Source organism: Callithrix jacchus, chromosome 15 (genome assembly GCF_049354715.1).
Source record: "Callithrix jacchus isolate 240 chromosome 15, calJac240_pri, whole genome shotgun sequence".
In the NCBI taxonomy this organism is placed as follows: domain Eukaryota; kingdom Metazoa; phylum Chordata; class Mammalia; order Primates; family Cebidae; genus Callithrix; species Callithrix jacchus.
In genome coordinates, this window is record NC_133516.1 from 7,588,219 (window position 1) to 7,607,391 (window position 19,173).

The window sequence follows — 19,173 nt, forward strand, 5'->3', positions numbered from 1 at the left end:
TTTAAAATACGGTAATTATATTAAATATACTTATTAAGCACAAGAGTAATAAAAGGATACCATCATGATTTTTAAAATTCAAACAAATAAAGTAGAAGTTCCCTTTTCAATTACCTGTGCTCAGAACGGATGGATCAGCTGGCTCCATCCAGACGGAAAAACTGGCTCATCTGATCTACTGTCCCCCCACCCAGGAACTGACTGAGAGCAAGAAGACAGTTTCCACTCCCTGTGATTTCATCCCTGGCCAATCAGCACTCCTGGCTCACTGGCCCCTTCCCCCCAGCAAATTGTCCTTAAAAACCGCTCCCAGAATGCTGCTTCGGGAAACTGATTTTATTAATAATAAAACTCCAGTCTCCCGCACAGCGGGCTCTGCGTGGATTACTCTTTATTGCAGTTCCCCTGTCTTGAATCAGTTCTCTCCAGTCAGCGGACAAGGTGAACGCCTTCCTAGGGCGGTTACAATCCGAAGCTAGAATTTTTTTTTTTTTTTTCGGAGATGGAGTTTCGCTCTTGTTACCCAGGCTGGAGTGCAATGGCACGATCTCGGCTCACCGCTACCTCCGCCTCCTGGGTTCAGGCAATTCTCCTGCCTCAGCCTCCTGAGTAGCTGGGATTACAGGCACGCGCCACCATGCCCAGCTAATTTTTTGTATTTTTAGTAGAGACGGGGTTTCACCATGTTGACCAAGATGGTCTTGATCTCTTGACCTCGTGATCCACCCGCCTCGGCCTCCCAAAGTGCTGGGATTACAGGCTTGAGCCACCGCGCCCGGCCCCGAAGCTAGAATTTTAAGTATAATGCAAGTTGTTGGAAAGCTTTTAAGCTCAGAGAGTAATACGATCCAGATTTCCTCTTTATTTTTTTGATCTGGAGACAATGTCTCGCTCAGTTGCCCAGGCTGGAGTGCAGTGGTGCGATAAATCACAGTTCACTGCAGCCCTGAGCCCAAGCGATCCTCCCACTTCAGCATCCGAAGAAGCTGGGACCACGGGTGTGTGCCAGGACGCCTCGCTAGGCTTTTAAAATTTTTTAATTTTTAATTTTTTTATTTTGTAGAGACGCTGGCTGTGGGGGCAGGTCTCCCTATGTTGCCCAGGCTGGTCACGAACTCCCGCACTTAAGAGATTCTCCACCCCTTTCGGGCTCCCAACGTGCCGGATTACAGGCATCAGCCACGACCATCATTGGAAACTGGCTAAGCCTAGGCTGGGCAGAGGCTTGGACACTTTGAGGGGAGAAGTCGGAGCGGGAACAGAAACCACTCTCCTGGCAGCAGTTCCTGCCCACAGCAAGCCTGCCTTCTGCCCTTAAGGAAAATGGCGCCTGGAAGAGACGCACTTCCGGCCCCGGAGCCAAACAAAACAACGGAGGCCAGAGGCCGGAAGTGACCCCTCGGCCATTCCCCCGCCTCCTCGCCGCTGCTAACTTACAGGGAAGATGAGGCAGTCCGGGGCCTGCGGCCGAGCAGCTCTTGCCGGGTGGTAGTCGGGGCGGAGACTGTGAGTGCCGGCTGCCTCGACCTCCTGCGCGTTTGCTGCGCTCGGAGTGACCATCGAGCGGCTAGGGACAAGGTGCGGGAGCCGGGGACGCGGCGTTCTGTGGGAAACGAGGGAGCGAACCGTCTGCCGAGTGGAGCTCGCGGAGGCCGCGAGGCCGAGCCGGGGGTGGGAGTCGGGGACTGGACCTGGACGGGCGCGCGGGGCGGGGTGCGGGGTGGTGGGAGCCTTTCCTGGGCAGCTGTTCACACCCAGCTCCTACGCTGCTGCTCCGCGCGGCGTTTCTTGACCCTCTGGAAGAATCCGCCTTCTTTGTAGCCACTGTTGCTTTCCGTGTACACACTGGGATTAGACCGGGGTGTCATTGTTTGTCTTTGGTGTATTTTTCTTGAGAAACCACCATGGGGAATGTTTTTAAAACTTACATTTTTTGAAGTTTCTGGTACTTTGGCTGGAAGCGTTAATGCCCTCTTTAAGCCTTACCTCCTCATCTGTAGTGTTGAACTCCGTCTTTCTTTTTTTTGAGACGGAGTCTCGCTCTGACGCCAGGCTGGAGTGCCCTGGAGCGACCTAGGCTCACTGCGACCTCCGCCTCCCGGGTTTAAGTGATTCTCCTGCCTCAGCCTCCAAGTAGCTGGGATTACAGGCGCGCACCACCATTCCCAGCTAATTTTTTTGTATTTTTAGTAGAGATGGGGTTTCATTCACCATGTTGACCAGACTGGTCTCGAACTCCTGATCTCGTGATTCGGCCTCTCAAAGTGCTGGGATTACAGGCTTGAGCCACCGCGCCCGGCCTGAAGTCCTTCTTTCTAAATTTCAGTCTCGCATTGTGATCTTGGGATTTCCTCACTCAGCATATCCACCCCTACCCACCTAGACTAGCTCCAGGTGAAGAAACTGAGTTATTGTTTGTGAACTTGGCTTCCTCTCACCCCGTTTCCTGATGCACTTCAGAGTCACATGCAGTGACAATCTTAGGCACAGTTAGTTTCTTCTTCACCAAGTGGAAATTGGGTAGAAATTGCAACCAAGATTTTGTCTTAATAGATTTCACTTATTTTAGCTGAATATTCAAAAGTCGTCTCAAGTTGTCTGACTAGAACACTCCCCAAAAAAATTACCTAAAAACATTTTGTCAGCCTAATTCATTCCATTGGGGAGTTGGTGAATGTCACTGGTGTGTCATCCGTTTGCATGTCTATCATTCCACTTCAGTTCGTGCTTTTCTAACTTTATCTCGCCCTAGTAGCATAATGGCAGAAACTGTTTCTCCACTCAAGCACTTTGTGCTGGCTAAGAAGGCGATTACTGCAATCTTTGACCAGTTATTGGAGTTTGTTACTGAAGGATCACATTTTGTTGAAGGTTAGTTCTTAAGTTCTTAAAATAATTACTGTTGAAAATACAAAAGTGCTTATTCTTTCAACGTTAGTTATTGAGCACATATAGAGGGCATTGTATGGTATACTATGAGAAGTACAATCATGAATAAAACCAATTTCTACCCTCCAGAAGACGAAAATTCAATGGTATTCATAACAACTAGGAACTTTAGTATATTAATAGCTCATTTAATTTTCATCACCACTAGGCAGGTACTAATCTTACTCATTTAAAGATGAAGAAACCAAGGCACAGAAAAGTTAAACAGCTTGCCCAAGATCACACAGCTAGTAACTGCCCAGACAAAAAACCAGGCAGTCCACATTTAACCATTATGCTTGTGTCTTCATCAACTTAGCAATTACACTAAGACCTCAGGCCTATCTCATTCTCTCTAATGAGGCTGAGTTGCAGTGGAAAGGGGGGCAAAAGAGTTTCATAACTGTTAAAGGTGATGAAGAACGTCTCAGTAGGGAATACGTTTTTGGAGAGAACTGTTGAAAGCTTTTTCTGGTTCTTAAGATTATGCACCTCTCGGCCTCGTACCCTGGCTCACGCCTGTTATCCCAGCGCTTTGGGAGGCCGAGATGGGTGATCACCTGAGGTCAGGAATTCAGCTTGACCAACATGGCAAAACCTGGTCTCTACCAAAAATACAAAAAAATACCTGGGGAGGGTGGCAGACACCTATAATTCCAGCTACTTGGGAGGCTCAAGGCAGGAGAACCGCTTGAACCCAGGAGGTGGAGGTTGCAGTAAACCGATGTCTCACACTGCACGCCAGCCTGGGCGACAGCGTGAGAGTCCATCTCAAAAAAAAAAAAAAAGATTGTGTACCTCTCAACTGTGCAATGGAAAGGGAAAGATTCTGTAAATTTTCCAGTGACAGTGGGGAAACCTTTGGCAGAATCAAACTTTTTTTTTTCCATGTCTCTCGAAACCCTCTCTTACCAGATTTTGAGCTGCTTTAGGGCAGGAGCCTAGGACTCATGGTATCCCTAGCACCAGACTTGACATAATTCAGTGCTGAATGAGAAAAAAAAAATAGTAGTATAGAATCTTTGTTTCCAACTAGGAAATAATTTGAGCTGGCATAATTTTCTTTGGGAAAATTTTTTTTTCTAAAAAAAATTGATAGGAAGTGAAAATGAAGTTAAATGTGTATTGTTGTTATAGATTATGCATTGCTAGGCGCTAGTGAAATGGCAGCTTTAGAATATGAATTCAGTTTTACTGGTTTTAGAACCTCAGTAAAAATGTTGCAGAAAGGAGACAAAGCAGATAAATCACGAAAAATGAGCAAAAATAAAATGAAAAGCAAAAATAAATGTAATGATACTTAAACTAGTCTGTCCATTATTCACCAAATAGCACGTATTTTATTAATGCATTAGAAAAGTATGGTGAGATAGGAAAAGCTTAATTGGATGTACACTGGGTAAGTTTTAAGTAGCAGTGTTTGTCTCTAATTAGAATTGTTCAGATAGCCAGATGATTCTCTGACAGAGTCTCACTCTGTTGCCTAGGTTGGAGTGCAGTAGATCTCCGTTCCACTCACTGTAACCTCTGCCTCCCGGATTGAAGTGATTTCCCGCTAATTTTTGTATTTTTAGTAGAGATGGTTTTACCACATTGGCCAGGCTGGTCACGAACTCCTGACCTCAAGTGACCCGCCCATATCGACCTTCCAAAGTACTAGGATTATAGACATGAGCCCGCAGCCCAAAAGAATCTTCATGTCGTTACCTTCATAAAGAAGGTAAACATCAGGTTTTCTCCTATTCCTGAATTATAAACAAAACTGAAAGATGTTTCTACTTTTCAAACCCAGGTGTTTTCAACTCCCTCTAGCCATGGAGGAGAGGTGAGGGCTGGGATGTTCAAAACTCTAAACCTGATGAGAGTGAGAGTGGGATACAATCTGATGATATCAGTGCATTCCGGGTGCTGTGGCTGTGGACAGGATACAAGCTGTAGTTCTCTTCCCTGTCTTTGTGTTAAATGAGCTGTTTCACCTCATCCCTGTGGGAAGCAGATAGAATGTGGTAAAGTAGCAAAGTCTTTCCTGACTTGGAGACCTTGAAGTATATCTTAATTTCTGAGGGGCTCCTATTCAAACCTGACTTTTTTATCAGTATGTGACTACCTGAGCTCCATTTCAATTTTACAGTAACATGTAAGAATCCAGAGCTTGATGGAATAGCCACTGAGGATGATCTGGCAGAAATACAGGGATATAAAGACAAGCTTTCCATCATTGCTGAGGTGCTATCTCGGAGGCACATGAAGGTGGCATTTTTTGGCAGGTAATTATTCATCACTTACTGTTTCTAAGATTAGTTTCTGGGGATCAGCTTTGTGTCTGATGTTTCTACAAGTTATATTTCTCCCATCCTCTCCCAAGTCCACAAGTTTCTGCCTGTGTTGAATGTTCAAGCTGTTAGTTAGCAAGTGAAAGAATGTGCCTGTCTTGCCTCCTGGTATAAAATGAGGCTTTATGAAACTCAGTCATATTTTTACCTTTTAAGGATTCTCATCTCTAAGAATTAGCTCTCAGCCAGCTTTAAGAATGGAAATACAGATAAATGCTAAGCATAATTTGTGGTTTACTCTTTTCAGTTTACTTTGATTATTTGAGAGTTCCAGATGCTAGGATGAAATCACCTATGTCCAACCTAGACAGGCCTAGAAGGCTGAAAGGAAAGAGGCTTTTGTGTACATGTCTGAGATAACCATTTCCAAGGACTTTCTAGAAATTCTTTCAAATCTCCTGCTTTGATAAGACTTATCAGTATACATACTTTAGGGCCGAAAATGTTCTCAGGAGGGCTCTTGCCCAGTAATGGCATCTCCACCAATGAACTGACAATAACTGGCATTGAACCTCCGGAACCAATGAACTCTGTTTTTCTTTCTTTTTAAATTTTTTTTAAAGATGGGATTTTACTGTGTTGGTCAGGCTGGTCTTGAACTCCCGACCTCAGGTGATCTGCCCTCCTTGGCCTCCAAAGTGGTTGGATTACAGGCATGAGCCACCATGCCCGGCCAATGAACTCTGTTTCTAGGCAGCTTATGTAAATCTCTTTTGGCTAATAAAAACTCCTCTTACCTTCACTGAATGCTGGTATGCCATTCCATGCATTCTAGATTATCCTTATTTTTGATTCCTAGTTAAATCAGCCTTTTTTTTTTTTTTTTTTTTTTGTGAGCCAGAGTCTCACTGTCACCAGGGTGGAGTGCAGTGGCACAATCTTGGCTCTCTGTAGCCTCCATGTCCTGGGTTCAAGCGATTTTCCTCCCTTAGCCTCCTGAATAGCTGGGATTTACAGGCATTCACCACCATACCTGGCTAATTTTTGTATTTTTAGTAGAGAGGGGTTTGACCATGTTGGCTAGACTGGTCTTGAACTCCTGACCTCAGGTGATCCACCCACCTTGGCCTTCCAAAGTGCTGGGGGATTATAGACGTGAACTACCTACTGCACCCGGCCTAATTCTTAAATTTTTATTAGAGATGATGGTTCACCATGTTGGCCAGGCTGGTTTCGAACTCTTGACCTCAAGTGAACTGCTTGCCTTGGTCTCCATGAATGCTGGGATTACAGTCGTGAGCTACTGCACCTGGCCAGTTTAGAGATGGTTTTCTCTGGTGTCTTTCTTAAGGTTGACAATTAACAGGTTCACAGGTTGTAAGGATTATGGGGGTAATAAAGGGCAGTGATCAACTTCATCATTTCCAGACAGAGTGTAGAAAGCATCATTACCTTGGTGTAACTATCCAGAGAGAGAGGGTGATCTCTGTCACAGCTTATATACAAAGACAAATGATCAGCTCCATAATTGGTTATTCAGGTATCATGTGCTATGTACCAGCAGTGGCATATATTTACCAAACTAATTTCTTAGGCCTTCTCAGCTATTTCCTATCTGAGGGCTTTTGCCCTTGTAATTACCTACGCCTACGATTCTCCTTCCCTTGTTGTGTGTCTGATGCCTTCTCATTCTTCATATTTCATCCCAAATGTTATTAACTTGGACACCTTCTCTGACCACTCTAAATTATTCCTTCTCTGTTATTGTCTGTTAAAGCACCCTGTTTATGTCCTTCAACACTTCACAGAGCTCTTATTTTGTTTTTATTTTCTACTTCTATTTGACCATATTCTCGGGGCCTTACACACATTCTGGTATGAGTTAGCTCCATTAAAAAGGATCCTGCCGGCCGGGCATGGTGGCTCAAGCCTGTAATCCCAGCACTTTGGGAGGCTGAGGCGGGTGGATCACGAGGTCAAGAGATTCAGACCATCCTGGTCAACATGGTGAAACTCCATCTCTATTAAAAATACAAAAATTAGCTGGGCATGGTGGCGCGTGCCTGTAATCCCAGCTACTCAGGAGGCTGAGGCAGGAGAATTGCCTGAACCCAGGAGGCGGAGGTTGTGGTGAGCCGAGATCATGCCATTGCACTCCAGCCTGGGTAACAAGAGCAAAACTCCATCTCAAAAAAAAAAAAAAAAGATCCTGCTTCAGATTAGGGTGGAGTAGGAAGAGCCTCCTGGGAAGGTGATGACTCAGCTGTCCTACTGAGAACTAGAAATAGGTATAGCTTTGGATGTGAAAAGGGTCCAAAAGTCCATTTTTGGCAGAAAGCCATAAATAGAAAGGGGGAGAGAGAACTCCCCCTTTCTATTTGTGTTTGGAGAACTCCAGTAGTTGAATTTAAGGCATTACAAAACAGTAGCAAAAGAAGCGGGTAGACACTTTGTAAGTAAAAACCAGATTGTAAAGGACCTTTAATATTTATGTATTGATATTAATATATCATGGTAAGGAGCTCTACATTGTTTTATTTTGGAAAATAGTCATGAGAGGATTGGATGTTAGTTATAACCTTAAATATAATGGGGAGAATGAATTGAATGAGGACAGGAAGTAGCAGGCGTTGTAGCAGTGTTACCTGAAAGGTATCCTGATCCTGATCCCAAGAGAGGGTTCTTAGACCTTGAGCAAGAAAGAATTCTGGCAAGTCTGTAAAGTGAAAGTAAGTTTATTAAGAAAGTGAAGGGATAGGCTGCTCCACGCCCAGAACTGCTGCTTCTCTATTTTGATGGTTATTTCTTGATTGTATGCCAAACAAAGGGTGCATTATTCATGAGTTTTCCAGGTAGGGGATGGGCAATTCCCAGAACTGAGGGTTGGTATCCGTCCCCTTTTTTTTTTTTGAGATGGAGTTTCATTCTTGTCACCCAGACTGGAGTGCAATGGCGTGATCTCGGCTCACTGCAACCTCTGCCTCCTGGTTCAAGCAGTTCTCCTGCCTCAGCCTCCCGAGTAGTTGGGATTACATGGGATTACAGGTGTTCGCCACCATGCCCTGTTAATTTTTGTATTATTGGTAGAGACAAGGTTTACTATGTTAGTCAGGCTGGTTTCGAACTCCTGACCTCAGGTGATCCACCCACCTTGGCCTCCCAAGTGCTGGGATTACAGGCGTGAGCCACTGCACCTGGCCATAATTTTTATGTTTTTAGTAGAGACGGGGTTTTGCCATGTTGGCCAGGCTGGTCTTGCTCAAGTGATCCACCCACCTGGGCCTCCCAAAGTGCTGGGATTACAGGCGTGAGCCACCGCACCTGGCCATAATTTTTATGTTTTTGTTTTTGTTTTTTTTAAAGACCCAGTTTCACCATGTTGGCCAGGCTGGTATTGAACTCCTGACCTCAGGTGATCCTCCTTCCTCGGCCTCCAAAAGTGCTGAGATCACAGGCGTGAGCCACCTCGCCTGGCCCAATTTTTATGTTTTTAGTAGAGACGAGGTTTTGCCATGTTGGCCAGGCTGGTCTTGAACTCCTGACCTCAGGTGATCCATCTGCCTCAGCCTCTCAAAGTGCTGGGATTACAGGTGTGAGCCGTGTTTCCTCTAGCCCCAGCTGGTGTTTCCCTGGGTAGTCCCTTTTCCTCTCCCCGGTACTGTCATGTTTACCTTTTCTTGACAGTCTTCCTAGGTCATCTCATCAACTCCTGTGATCTCTATCACCAGCATAAGCCAGTAATTCCTAAATTTCTTAGGCGTCTCCCTAGTCCAAGTCTCACATATCCAGCAGCCTTTTTTGTAACTAGTCTTGAACACTCAACAGGTACTACAGATGTACATCTAGATTATCCAAAATCAAACTATTTAGGTCAATGCAAAAGTAATTGCATTTTTCACCATAAAATAAAATGGCAAAAAATGCGGTTATTTTTGTCCTGACCTATACTTAATTTCCAAACGCCCGCTTCAATGAATGGCACTCAGTCAACCAAGTTATCTTTGGTACTTCTCTTGCCTTCCTAAAACAACCAGTAGAGCAGCCTAATAAACTGTCTTATATCTCTACTAAAAATAGTAAAATTAACTGAGTATGGTGGCACACACCTGTAATTGAAGCTACTTGGGAGGCCTTGGCAGGAGAATTGCTTCAACCCAGGAGGCAGAGGTTGCAGTGAGCTGAGATCACACCACTGCACTCCATCCTGGGCCACAGAGCGAGACTCCATCTCAAAAAAAGAAAAGAAATGTCAGCCAGATAAAAGGAAAATTAGAAAGTGTTGGTATGATATAAAACGATATAAATTTGATCTTTGTCCCATTCTTGTCACAGAGCTTCTAAAACCATACTAATTTCCTGATTGGAGTGTCTTGTTTTCATAATGAGCCCTTTTTGCAGACACTTGAATTTATGCTAATGAGTAGTTTAGGTTGGGGTGCCTAGATACCTCATAGTGGGACTGGTCACCTGAAAGGCTGAGTGATGCCCTGATCACAGAATTTTGACCTGTGATCAGGGGATTAGAGGATTGGAACTTTGCTCCTCACCCACCAATTTCCAGGAAGGGTGGGGGAGGACAGGCTCAAAATTAGGCTTTATAAAAGCTCTTGAACAAGATTGGATTTCCAGGTAACTAAACTCAAGTTTCTGCTGGGAGAATGGCATGCTGAGAGGGTACAAATGCTCAGGCATGTCATCTGTGTCACTTATAATATCCTTTATAATAAACCAGTAAATGTTAAGTATAGTGTTTTCCTGCGCTCTGTGAACTATTCCAACATCGAACCCCAGTTTCAGGAAGGTAGAAATGAATCGAAAGATAGGGCACCCAGTTAGTGTCTGCCGGAAAACTGCTTTGTGCATGTGGAAAAATCCCCATACATCTAGTTAGAAGTGTTCTGTGTTGATTTTGATAGTAGAGGAGAAAGGTTTCTTTTTCCACAGTTGTTTTTTGTTTGTTTGGGGTAGACAGGGTGACAGTGTGTCTCACATTTTAATGTATATAAGAATCACCCCAAGAGCACCCCCAGGTTCTTGAATCTTTAGGTTCACGGTGCAGTTGCGGAATCTGCATCATTAATGGGCTCTCCAGATGATTCTTAGTGTGGGGTGGGAGCCCCACACTGTAACAGTGATAGGTTCATCACCCAGTGCATGCAGCACGTTGATATGCTGAGACACCAGGTTGCAGCAGAGAAGAGGTTTAATCGTAGGGTCACCAAATGAGGAGTTGGGAGGGAACCTCGATCCATCTCCCCAAGGAATTTGAGGTTAGGGTTTTTAAGGTTTTTGGAGTGCCCAAAGTGTAGAGATTTTTGATAAATGGTTGGAACTTGCAGAATGAAGTCATGGACAGTGAGATAATGAAGCTAGGCTGTACTTGTATGCTGATCCATCCCATTCCTCTGTGGGGGGGGTCTTCAAAGTGCTGGATTTGGGGGCCTGACAAACAGCTATCCTTTAGCTATCCTTAAAAGTGTTATGATTCTAATGTCAGAGATCCTAGGAAGAATGGGGGTGCAAATGGTCCGTATCTAGTTCTACATGACAGCAACGAGGAAGTGGGCCAAGGTGCAGCCTGATTAATCATGAGCTATAGCTACATTTCTATACTGAACCTGGCATGTCAGCCCCATGGGGATCATGGCAAGACTTCATGAAACGTTCGGAAAGATGAATTTTCAGAGCAATGATAGGCATCCTTGCAGGTTGTGGTATAGTGGCAGTGGTAGCCAATGCTGAGCTCATGAGAGAAAGAAGCTTCCCTCGGAAGGGAGTTGGGAATAATATCCATAACATAAGAAAAGTTCGTTCCCTCATATGCTGAAGGAAAGAGGTAAAGCATGTGCCAAAAAGACAGGATGCTTTTTTTGCGATGAACCAAAAGGCTGACAGTGGTATCTAGGACTTGGGTTGACTTACTGGAAAGCAAGTTCCTGAAGTGAGTGTGAGTCGTTCTTTGCATTTCAGAGCCATTAGAAGTTCCCAAAGTGAGTGTGAGTTCTTTGCATTCAGAGCCATTTCAGAGCTCTTTTTACTGCAACTGCATAACATATTACCCAGAACTTAGCCACTTAGCAGCCATTTTATTATGCTCACTGATTCTGTGAGTCAGGAATACAGATAGGGCACAGCAGGAATGTCTTGTCTTTGCTCCATGGACTCTGGGCCTTAACTGAGAAGACATGAAGATTGGGGTGTCTTAACGACTGAGGGTTGGAATAACCTCTCACATGTCTGGTACCTGGGCTGGAATGACACAGACTAGTGCTGTTCAGTAGAGCACCCACCAAAACTTCTCCGTTTAGCTTCCTTGCAGCGTGGCAGACTCAGGGTAAGAGGACTTTTTACATGGTAAGGTGCCAAGTGCATATATTCCAGTGAACAAGACAGAAGCTGCATTGTCTTTTATGACCTAGTCTTTTTTTTTTTCTTTTTGAGATGGAGTCTGGCTCCATTGCCCAGGCTGAAGTGCAGTAGTGGCATGATCTGATCTCGGCTCACTGCAGCCTCCACCTCCTGGGTCAAGCGATTCTCCTGCCTCAGCCTCCCAAGTAGCTGTGATTACTGGCGCCCGCCACCATGCCTGGCTAATTTTTTGTATTTTTAGTAGAAATGGGGTTTCACCATGTTGGTTAGGCTGGTCTTGGACTCCTGACCTCAAGTGATAAACCCACCTCAGCCTCCCAAAGTGCTGGGATTACAGGTGTGAGCCACTGCGTCTGGCTACCTAGTGTCACTTCTGACATGCATGATTTGTTGAAGTTACAAACCAGCCAGACTTCAGGAGATGGGGTATTAAACCCCATCCTCTGATAGGAGTAGTGTCACAGAATTTTAACCTATGATTTCAACTTGCCACAAAAAGCAAGAAAGAAAAGTTGAGGATAGCACTGTGAGAAAGTGGGATTTGTTTTCCTTTATTTTTTCTGAAATGTACATTACTAATATTTGTGTAAGTCAACTGGTTAACTTTTCATCAAAATGCAGTCTTGAGAAGTTTGTTTTTCCTCGTTTCAAGTTTTAATCAAGGCTTGTCTATAAGATCACTTTATTCCTGCATCTTCTCAATTGTTTCTTCCTTGTATTTGCCCTTTTCCTTTCCTACGTGGCGAGATTTGGCTTTCCGTTCAAGGATCTTTTTGTGGCCTTTGTCTAGTTTCAGCCTGGTGATAACCACCTTGCTGGGATGAATGCCTGCATGGACAGTTGTGCCATTAGCCTTTTCCTGCTGCACCCTTTCAATGTAGATTACATATTTCTTCCTGTAAACCTGGACTACTTTGCCAATCTGCTGACCTTTATAGTGTCCTCGTACAACCTGAACTTCATCATCGTTTCGGATGGGCATGGATCGCAGGTTGTAATTCTGTCTCAGCTCTTTGGAAAGAGGGGAGGACATAATCTTCCTGCGAATGTGGGAAGGTGCATTGAAATGGCTTTTGTGATTCTTGCTTCGGTTGGAAGTCACAAAGGGAATGTGGGAAGGTGCATTGAAATGGCTTTTGTGATTCTTGCTTCGGTCGAAGTCACAAAGGTATTGAACTTCATTTTGGCAGCTCCCACTTAGGTGATGGCCGCAAAAGGGCAGAAATTTTAACAAAATTTGGATTTTTAAAAAGTTGATATTAGACCCAGTGAAAGAACAAATTTTTTTACTGTTTTGTTTTTCATGATTTGTATATTCTTCAGGACAAGCAGTGGGAAGAGCTCTGTTATCAATGCAATGCTGTGGGATAAAGTTCTCCCTAGTGGGATTGGCCACATAACCAATTGCTTCCTAAGTGTTGAAGGAACCGATGGAGATAAAGCCTATCTTATGACAGAGGGATCAGATGAAAAAAAGAGTGTGAAGGTATGATATTTAACCTTAGCAGCACAATATACCTTAAACAGTATCCTTAACTTAATAACATTTTTATAGATGTCTGCATTGCTGACATCTCGTAAAAAGAACTGTTAATATTCCTTTTTTTTGAAATGGAGTCTTGCTCTGTTGCCCAGGCTGGAGTGCAGTGTGTGATCTCAGCCTACTGAAACCTCTGCCTCCCAGGTTCAAGCGATTCTCCCGCCTCAACCTCCCGAGTAGCTGGGATTTCAGTCACCTGTCACCACGCCCGGCTGATTTTTATTTTTTATTATTTATTTATTTTTACGCCCAGCTAATTTTTGTATTATTTTATTTTTTTAGTATAGATGGAGTTTCACCGTGTTGGCCAGGCTGGTCTCAAACTCCTGACCCTAGGTGATCCACCCACCTCAGCCACCCAAAGTGCTAGGATTACAGGCATGCACCCCCACACCCGGCCAAAAAGAGCTGTTAATATTTCTTTGAAAGCCATCAGTAGGCCGGGCACAGCAGCTCCCACCTGTAATCCCAGCACTTTGGGAGGCCAGGGTGGGCGGGTCACAAGGTCAGGAGTTTGAGACCAGCCTGGCCAATATGGTGGAACCCCATCTCTAGTAAAAGTACAAAAATTAGCCGAGTGTGGTGGCAGGCACCTGTAGTCTCAGCTACTTGGCATGCTGAGGTGGGAGAATCGCTTGAACCCAGTAGGCGAAGGCTGCAGTGAGCCAAGATTGTACCACTTCACTCCAGCCTGGGTGACAGAGCGAGACTCCATCTCAAAAACAACAAAAAAAGCCATCACTAAATATTTTGAGTTTTCTAAATTTTTTTTTTTTTTTACTTCATAGCTAAATTAGTGGAAGAATAAAACCTGTCCTAAATTTAAAGGTATATTAGAATTACAAGTGTTTTAAATCTACCCTTCCAGTGAGACTAACATTATTGAAGAGTATTGTTGCCTTTTTAATCTCAAGTTTGTCCCACCTTGGCCCCCACAAACTGCTGAGGTTATAGTCATGTACCACCATGCCTGGCCTCAGATTTGTCTTTTTAAGATAGAATTGTTTAAGAAATTGGCCCCTGGAATCTGTTTTCGATATGTATCTGTGTTTTTAGAAACTGTCTTACCTTAGGAGTTTATAGTAAGCATATTCATACTCATGAATAAGTATTTTATAGATGAGGGCCGATGGCAGTTCCCTACCTTTCCTAAATTTCTCATTTCAGGCCAGGCATGGTGGCTCACCCCTGTAATCCCAGCACTTTGGGAGGCCGAGGAGGGCGGATCGTGAGGTCAAGAGTTCGATACCAGCCTGACCAACATGGTGAAACCCCATCTTTTCTAAAAGTACAAAAATTAGCTGGACGTGGTGTCACACGCCTGTAATCCCAGTGCTCAGGAGACTGAGGCAGGAGAATCGCTTGAAATCAGGAGGTGGAAGTCGCAGTGAGCCGAGATTGTGCCTCTGCACTCCAACCTGGGTGACAGAGTAAGACTCTTGTCTCAAAAAAAAAAATTCTCAATTCAGTCCTACTAGACTCCTTCAGCCAAAAAAAGAATAAAAGGGAAAACAAATTAGGATGCAAGCTGTTGACTCTGGACTAAAAGCAGTTGGTTAAGGCACTGTTTCTCATTGCAGTCACTTTCTCTTGAGTCTAAAGATCTCTTTGACAAACACAGAAGTTCAGTGTTGAAGATCCATGTTCTTTTATTTCTTGGTAAACTGTAGGTAAAGTCATGGGTGGTTCTTGTTCTGTGAATTTGCTCTTTGATGTAAATCAGGTGACTTAACCTGTAAGTTTCAGAGTAAGCATACACTTCAGATCACTTATTAGAAAAATGAGATGATGTTTATGAAAATACTATTCAAGGCCGGGCACAGTGGCTCATGCTTGCAATCCTAGCTCTTGAGATGGTCGGATTCCTTGAGACCAGCCTGGGCAATATAGTGAGATCCCATCTCTACAAAAAATACAAAAATTAGCCAAGCATAGTGGCATATGCCTATAGTTCCAGCTACCCAAGTGGCTGAGATAGGAGGATTGCTTGAATCTGGGAGGTTGAGGCTGCAGTGAGCTGTGATCACTCAGCCTGAGCAATGACGCAAGACACTGTCTCGAAAAGAAAAGAAAATCATAATCAAGCTTTTAATTAATATAAATGTAGGAATCACTATTGTTTTGTAATTAAGATTTTTAGCAAATTAAATTTCAAACTTCTCGTGGCTTTACAGTCTCAAAGTGCTGTGTTATTTTAAAGAAATCATCTCTCATTTTCCTCATATGTGCTCTTCCAGTCCTGTTCATACTCTTTTCCTCCTTATTTTAGATTCAGGGGTTACATGTACAGGATTATTACATGGATATGGTGTGTGATGCATAGCTCTGGGCTTCATTTGAACCCATCACCCACATAGTGAATGTAGTATTTAACAGTTTTCCAGCTCTTGTCACCTTGTACCTTTACCCCTGTAGTTTCCCAGTGTTTACTGTTCCATCTTTATTTCTGTGTGTACCGAATGTTTAGCACTCAATTTTTTTTTAGAGACAGAGTCTCGCTCTTGTCATCCAGGCTGGAGTGCAGTGGCGCGATCTCAGCTCACTGCAACCTCTGCCTCCTGGGTTCTAGCAATTACCTTGCCTCAGCCTCCTGAGTAGCTGGGACTACAGGCACATGCTGCTACACCTGGCTAATTTTTGTATATGTAGGGTTTCACCATTATTGGTTAGGATGGTCTTGAACTCCTGAGCTCAGGTGATCCATCCCCCTCAGCCTCCCAAAGTGCTGGGATTACAGATGTGAGCCACTGCGCCTGGCCAGCTCTCACTTTAAAGTGAGAACATGCATATTTGGTTTTCTGTTTCTGGGTTAATTGACTTAGGATAATGGCCTGCGGCTCCATCAGTGTTGCAGCAAAGAACATGATTTCATTCCTTTCTGTGGGGTGTTAAAATCTACTTAATTCTAACCGATTTTAATAATGACATTTCCTCTGTATGGCTAAGTCGTACATATTTATTTCAGTAGAACCAGAAAATACAAATAGGCAGAGACTCCAGAACTTAAATACTTCGCAAAACCAGTATCCATATCAGGTGTTGCTTAGGATTCCATTGCTGGAGTTCTTTTCGAGGGAACCATTTTTTCCCCCCCTACTTGGAAATTTAAAAACTCAGGTTCTCAAGATTGCTCACGTTTTATTTCAGAGTTTTACCTTTTATATACCTGTTTTGCTAAAATAAATGTGTTTTAGTTTTTATTGTATTTTATTGCAAGTGGAGTTTATTTTTTTTTCTTTTCCTCCTGCTTTAGACAGTTAATCAACTGGCCCATGCCCTTCACATGGACAAAGACTTGAAAGCTGGCTGTCTTGTACATGTGTTTTGGCCAAAAGCAAAATGTGCCCTCTTGAGGGATGACCTGGTGTTAGTAGACAGGTAAAGTTACATGTGGATTGCATTTTCTCTGAAGGTTATTTAATAGTATAAAACTGCTTAATTTAGCATATGGTATAAAAAATTAAAATATTGAGTTACCACTTTGTTCTCATTAGCTAGATTATGAACAGGTAAGGTATTGGTTTTATTTTATAAGTTACATAAAAGTGTCAGTTTATCATTCTGATTCTATTTCAAGAAATTTTAAGGTTAGCTACTTTTTTTTAAATTTTGTATTTTGAATAAGTGGTTAGGATTTAGAAATTACCTATATCTAGACATCTAGATAACTTTAAATAAATATTTTTCTTAACCAGTAGTGAGTTGGTGCTTGACAAAGTTTCACAAAATAACTTTGTTGGATAGTTTACATTTTTGTTTTTCAGTAATTAATAGAATAGTTTACAGTGCTTTTGATTAATCTACATTTATTATGTGTTGCATTATCATTATTATTATTTTGGAAACGGGGTCTGGGTCTGACCTCCAGGCTGGAGTGCAGTGCTGCGGTGCCACCATCTTGGCTCACTGCAACCTTCGCATCCCAGGCACAACTGATTATCCCACCTCAGCCTCCTGGATAGCTGGGATAACAGGCACACACCAGCAATCACACCTGGCTCCATTTTGGTTTTGATAATGGGTTTTTCTTTTAAATGGAAATGACTGTTTCAAGTAATCAATAGAAACAGAGGAGAAAGGAGATGTTCATGACAAGAAATATGATACAGTTTTTATTTCACTCTCATTAGTCCAGGCACAGATGTTACTACAGAGCTGGATAGCTGGATTGATAAGTTTTGCCTAGATGCTGATGTCTTCGTTTTGGTTGCAAACTCTGAATCAACACTAATGAATACGGTAGGATTTAATCATAATATTGTGTTTCGGTGGTAGGAAATGAAACAGCGTCTGTTTTAATTCTGAAAAGCAAAGGAAATCCAAATCATGGATTAGAAAGAACTTCTAAAAACAGTCATAATGAAGGGGTTTGTGTTTTCATAGAAGCAGAAGGGCTGTTTCTAGTCTTTTCATAGTGTGCAGTTACCTGGATTTCTCTAGTGACATAGGGCTTGATGGCTCTAGCTTCTGGTTATTTGCCAGTCTCATGGAGAATGAGTGCCAGAAATTTTAGGATGCTTATTTAAGTCTCTTGAGTAAAGTATAAACCACTCCTTCTCCCTGCTGTCTTGTCAGGCAAGGCTTTTTATATTTTCAGTATTGCCAGCCATTTCCAGCTTCACCAGAATATACTCTAGGTTTCAGCTTACCTGTGTACAGTTTAAACTGCTGTCAGACTTAGAAGATTATTTATCCAGACTGTCTGGAGGCAGACTCATCTGAAATAAACTTTCCAGAGTTTATTATATTAGATAGGTTATATAGGATAATCTAGATATCTATCTAGATTATCTAATAGAATCTATCTTTGATGTCTAGATTATATTAGATAATCTAATATTCAAAACTATAATATGAGTTTTAAAAATTGTTACCAGTTTTTTCATCTTTGAAAGTTAATACTCATAAAGCACTTTGGAATCCTTTGTCAGTGGTGTTAATTACTGTTGTCTAAATGGTTAAATTTCTCATTAAAATAAAATTTCAATTATAAATGTAAATTATAGTGAATGTACCGTGGGGTGTTTTTTTGCTTTTCAGGAAAAACACTTTTTTCACAAGGTGAATGAGCGGCTTTCCAAGCCTAATATTTTCATTCTCAATAATCGTTGGGATGCCTCTGCATCAGAGCCAGAATACATGGAAGATGTAAGTTATTTTTTTTGTAGGTTTTTAAATACAGTCGTTTTATTTGAGAAAACAATATAGCTTTAAGAATAGAAAATTGTAAGAACTATTTCATGAAAAGAATATAGTTAGAGAAAACCTAAAGTGGGTACGTGATAAAGACCAAGTTATGAAGTTACTTTGAGGGAAAATTGTGTTATACTATGTAGTTATTTCAAAGCTTGAAACTTCTTTTTTAAGTTGTTATTGAAATGTACATAACAGAAAAATACATAAATCATAAATGATCCTTCCAGTTTGGCCTTCTAATGTTCTGGAATGGCAGGTGTGAGCCACCATGCCTGGCCAAATTTTACAAATTTAACACACCTGTGTCAGGATCCAGACCATTCTGAACACCCGAGAGTCCTCCCTCTTACTAACACCCTTCCAAATTCCATTTTATCCTATTTCTTAAGGAGAAATTATCTGCTTATCATGACTTCTGACCCCGTAAATTAATCTTTCTGGTTGTTCAACCTTATGTAACAGAATCACTTAATACCTGCTTTTGCATCTTTTTTTTCATTTAATTGTCATATGTGTCCATATTGTGCATAGCATACTTGTGTTGCATTGCATTCTCATTGCTGTATAGTATTCCATCTGTGACTGTACTACAGTTGATTTGTTCACAGTGATGGGCATTTGGGTTAATTTCCTATATTTAGTTATGAATGCTACTGTGCATATGCTTGTGTATGTCCCTGCCTGTGTGTGTATTTTTGTTAGGTGGTTCTCACTGTGGAGGTTGGAGAGTTTTGACCCCCAGGGGACATTTGGCAGTATCTGAAGATATTTTGTTGTTGTGACAACTGCTCTTTTGTGCTCCTGGCATCTAGTGAGTAGAGGTTAGAGATGGTGTTACACATCCTCTGACACAGAACAGGCCTCCAA

General features: G+C 42.5%; 1 protein-coding gene and 1 pseudogene across 9 annotated transcripts in view; one reads left to right on the forward strand and one right to left on the reverse strand.

The window, feature by feature from the left end:
- Positions 1-1,405: 1,405 nt before the first annotated feature.
- MFN1 (mitofusin 1) overlaps positions 1,406-19,173 on the forward strand; it is a 42,338-nt gene continuing 24,570 nt past the window's right edge. Inside the window, exons 1-7 of one of the 8 annotated variants that reach the window (XM_008981249.6) lie at positions 1,406-1,578; positions 2,753-2,871; positions 5,060-5,195; positions 12,894-13,056; positions 16,364-16,488; positions 17,241-17,349; positions 18,151-18,258. In XM_008981249.6, the coding sequence (XP_008979497.2) occupies positions 2,760-2,871; positions 5,060-5,195; positions 12,894-13,056; positions 16,364-16,488; positions 17,241-17,349; positions 18,151-18,258 (753 nt within the window). In that variant the 5' untranslated portion in view covers positions 1,406-1,578; positions 2,753-2,759. The remainder of the gene's footprint in view (positions 1,579-2,752; positions 2,872-5,059; positions 5,196-12,893; positions 13,057-16,363; positions 16,489-17,240; positions 17,350-18,150; positions 18,259-19,173) is intronic. The other 7 variants (XM_008981248.5, XM_078350200.1, XM_078350199.1 and 4 more) reach the window with 7 other exon arrangements.
- Positions 11,697-12,875, reverse strand: LOC108588312 (large ribosomal subunit protein uL24 pseudogene; annotated as a pseudogene). The gene is made up of 2 exons (XR_013526997.1): positions 12,836-12,875; positions 11,697-12,746 (listed from the first exon to the last, which is right to left on the reverse strand). The product of XR_013526997.1 is annotated as a large ribosomal subunit protein uL24 pseudogene (transcript).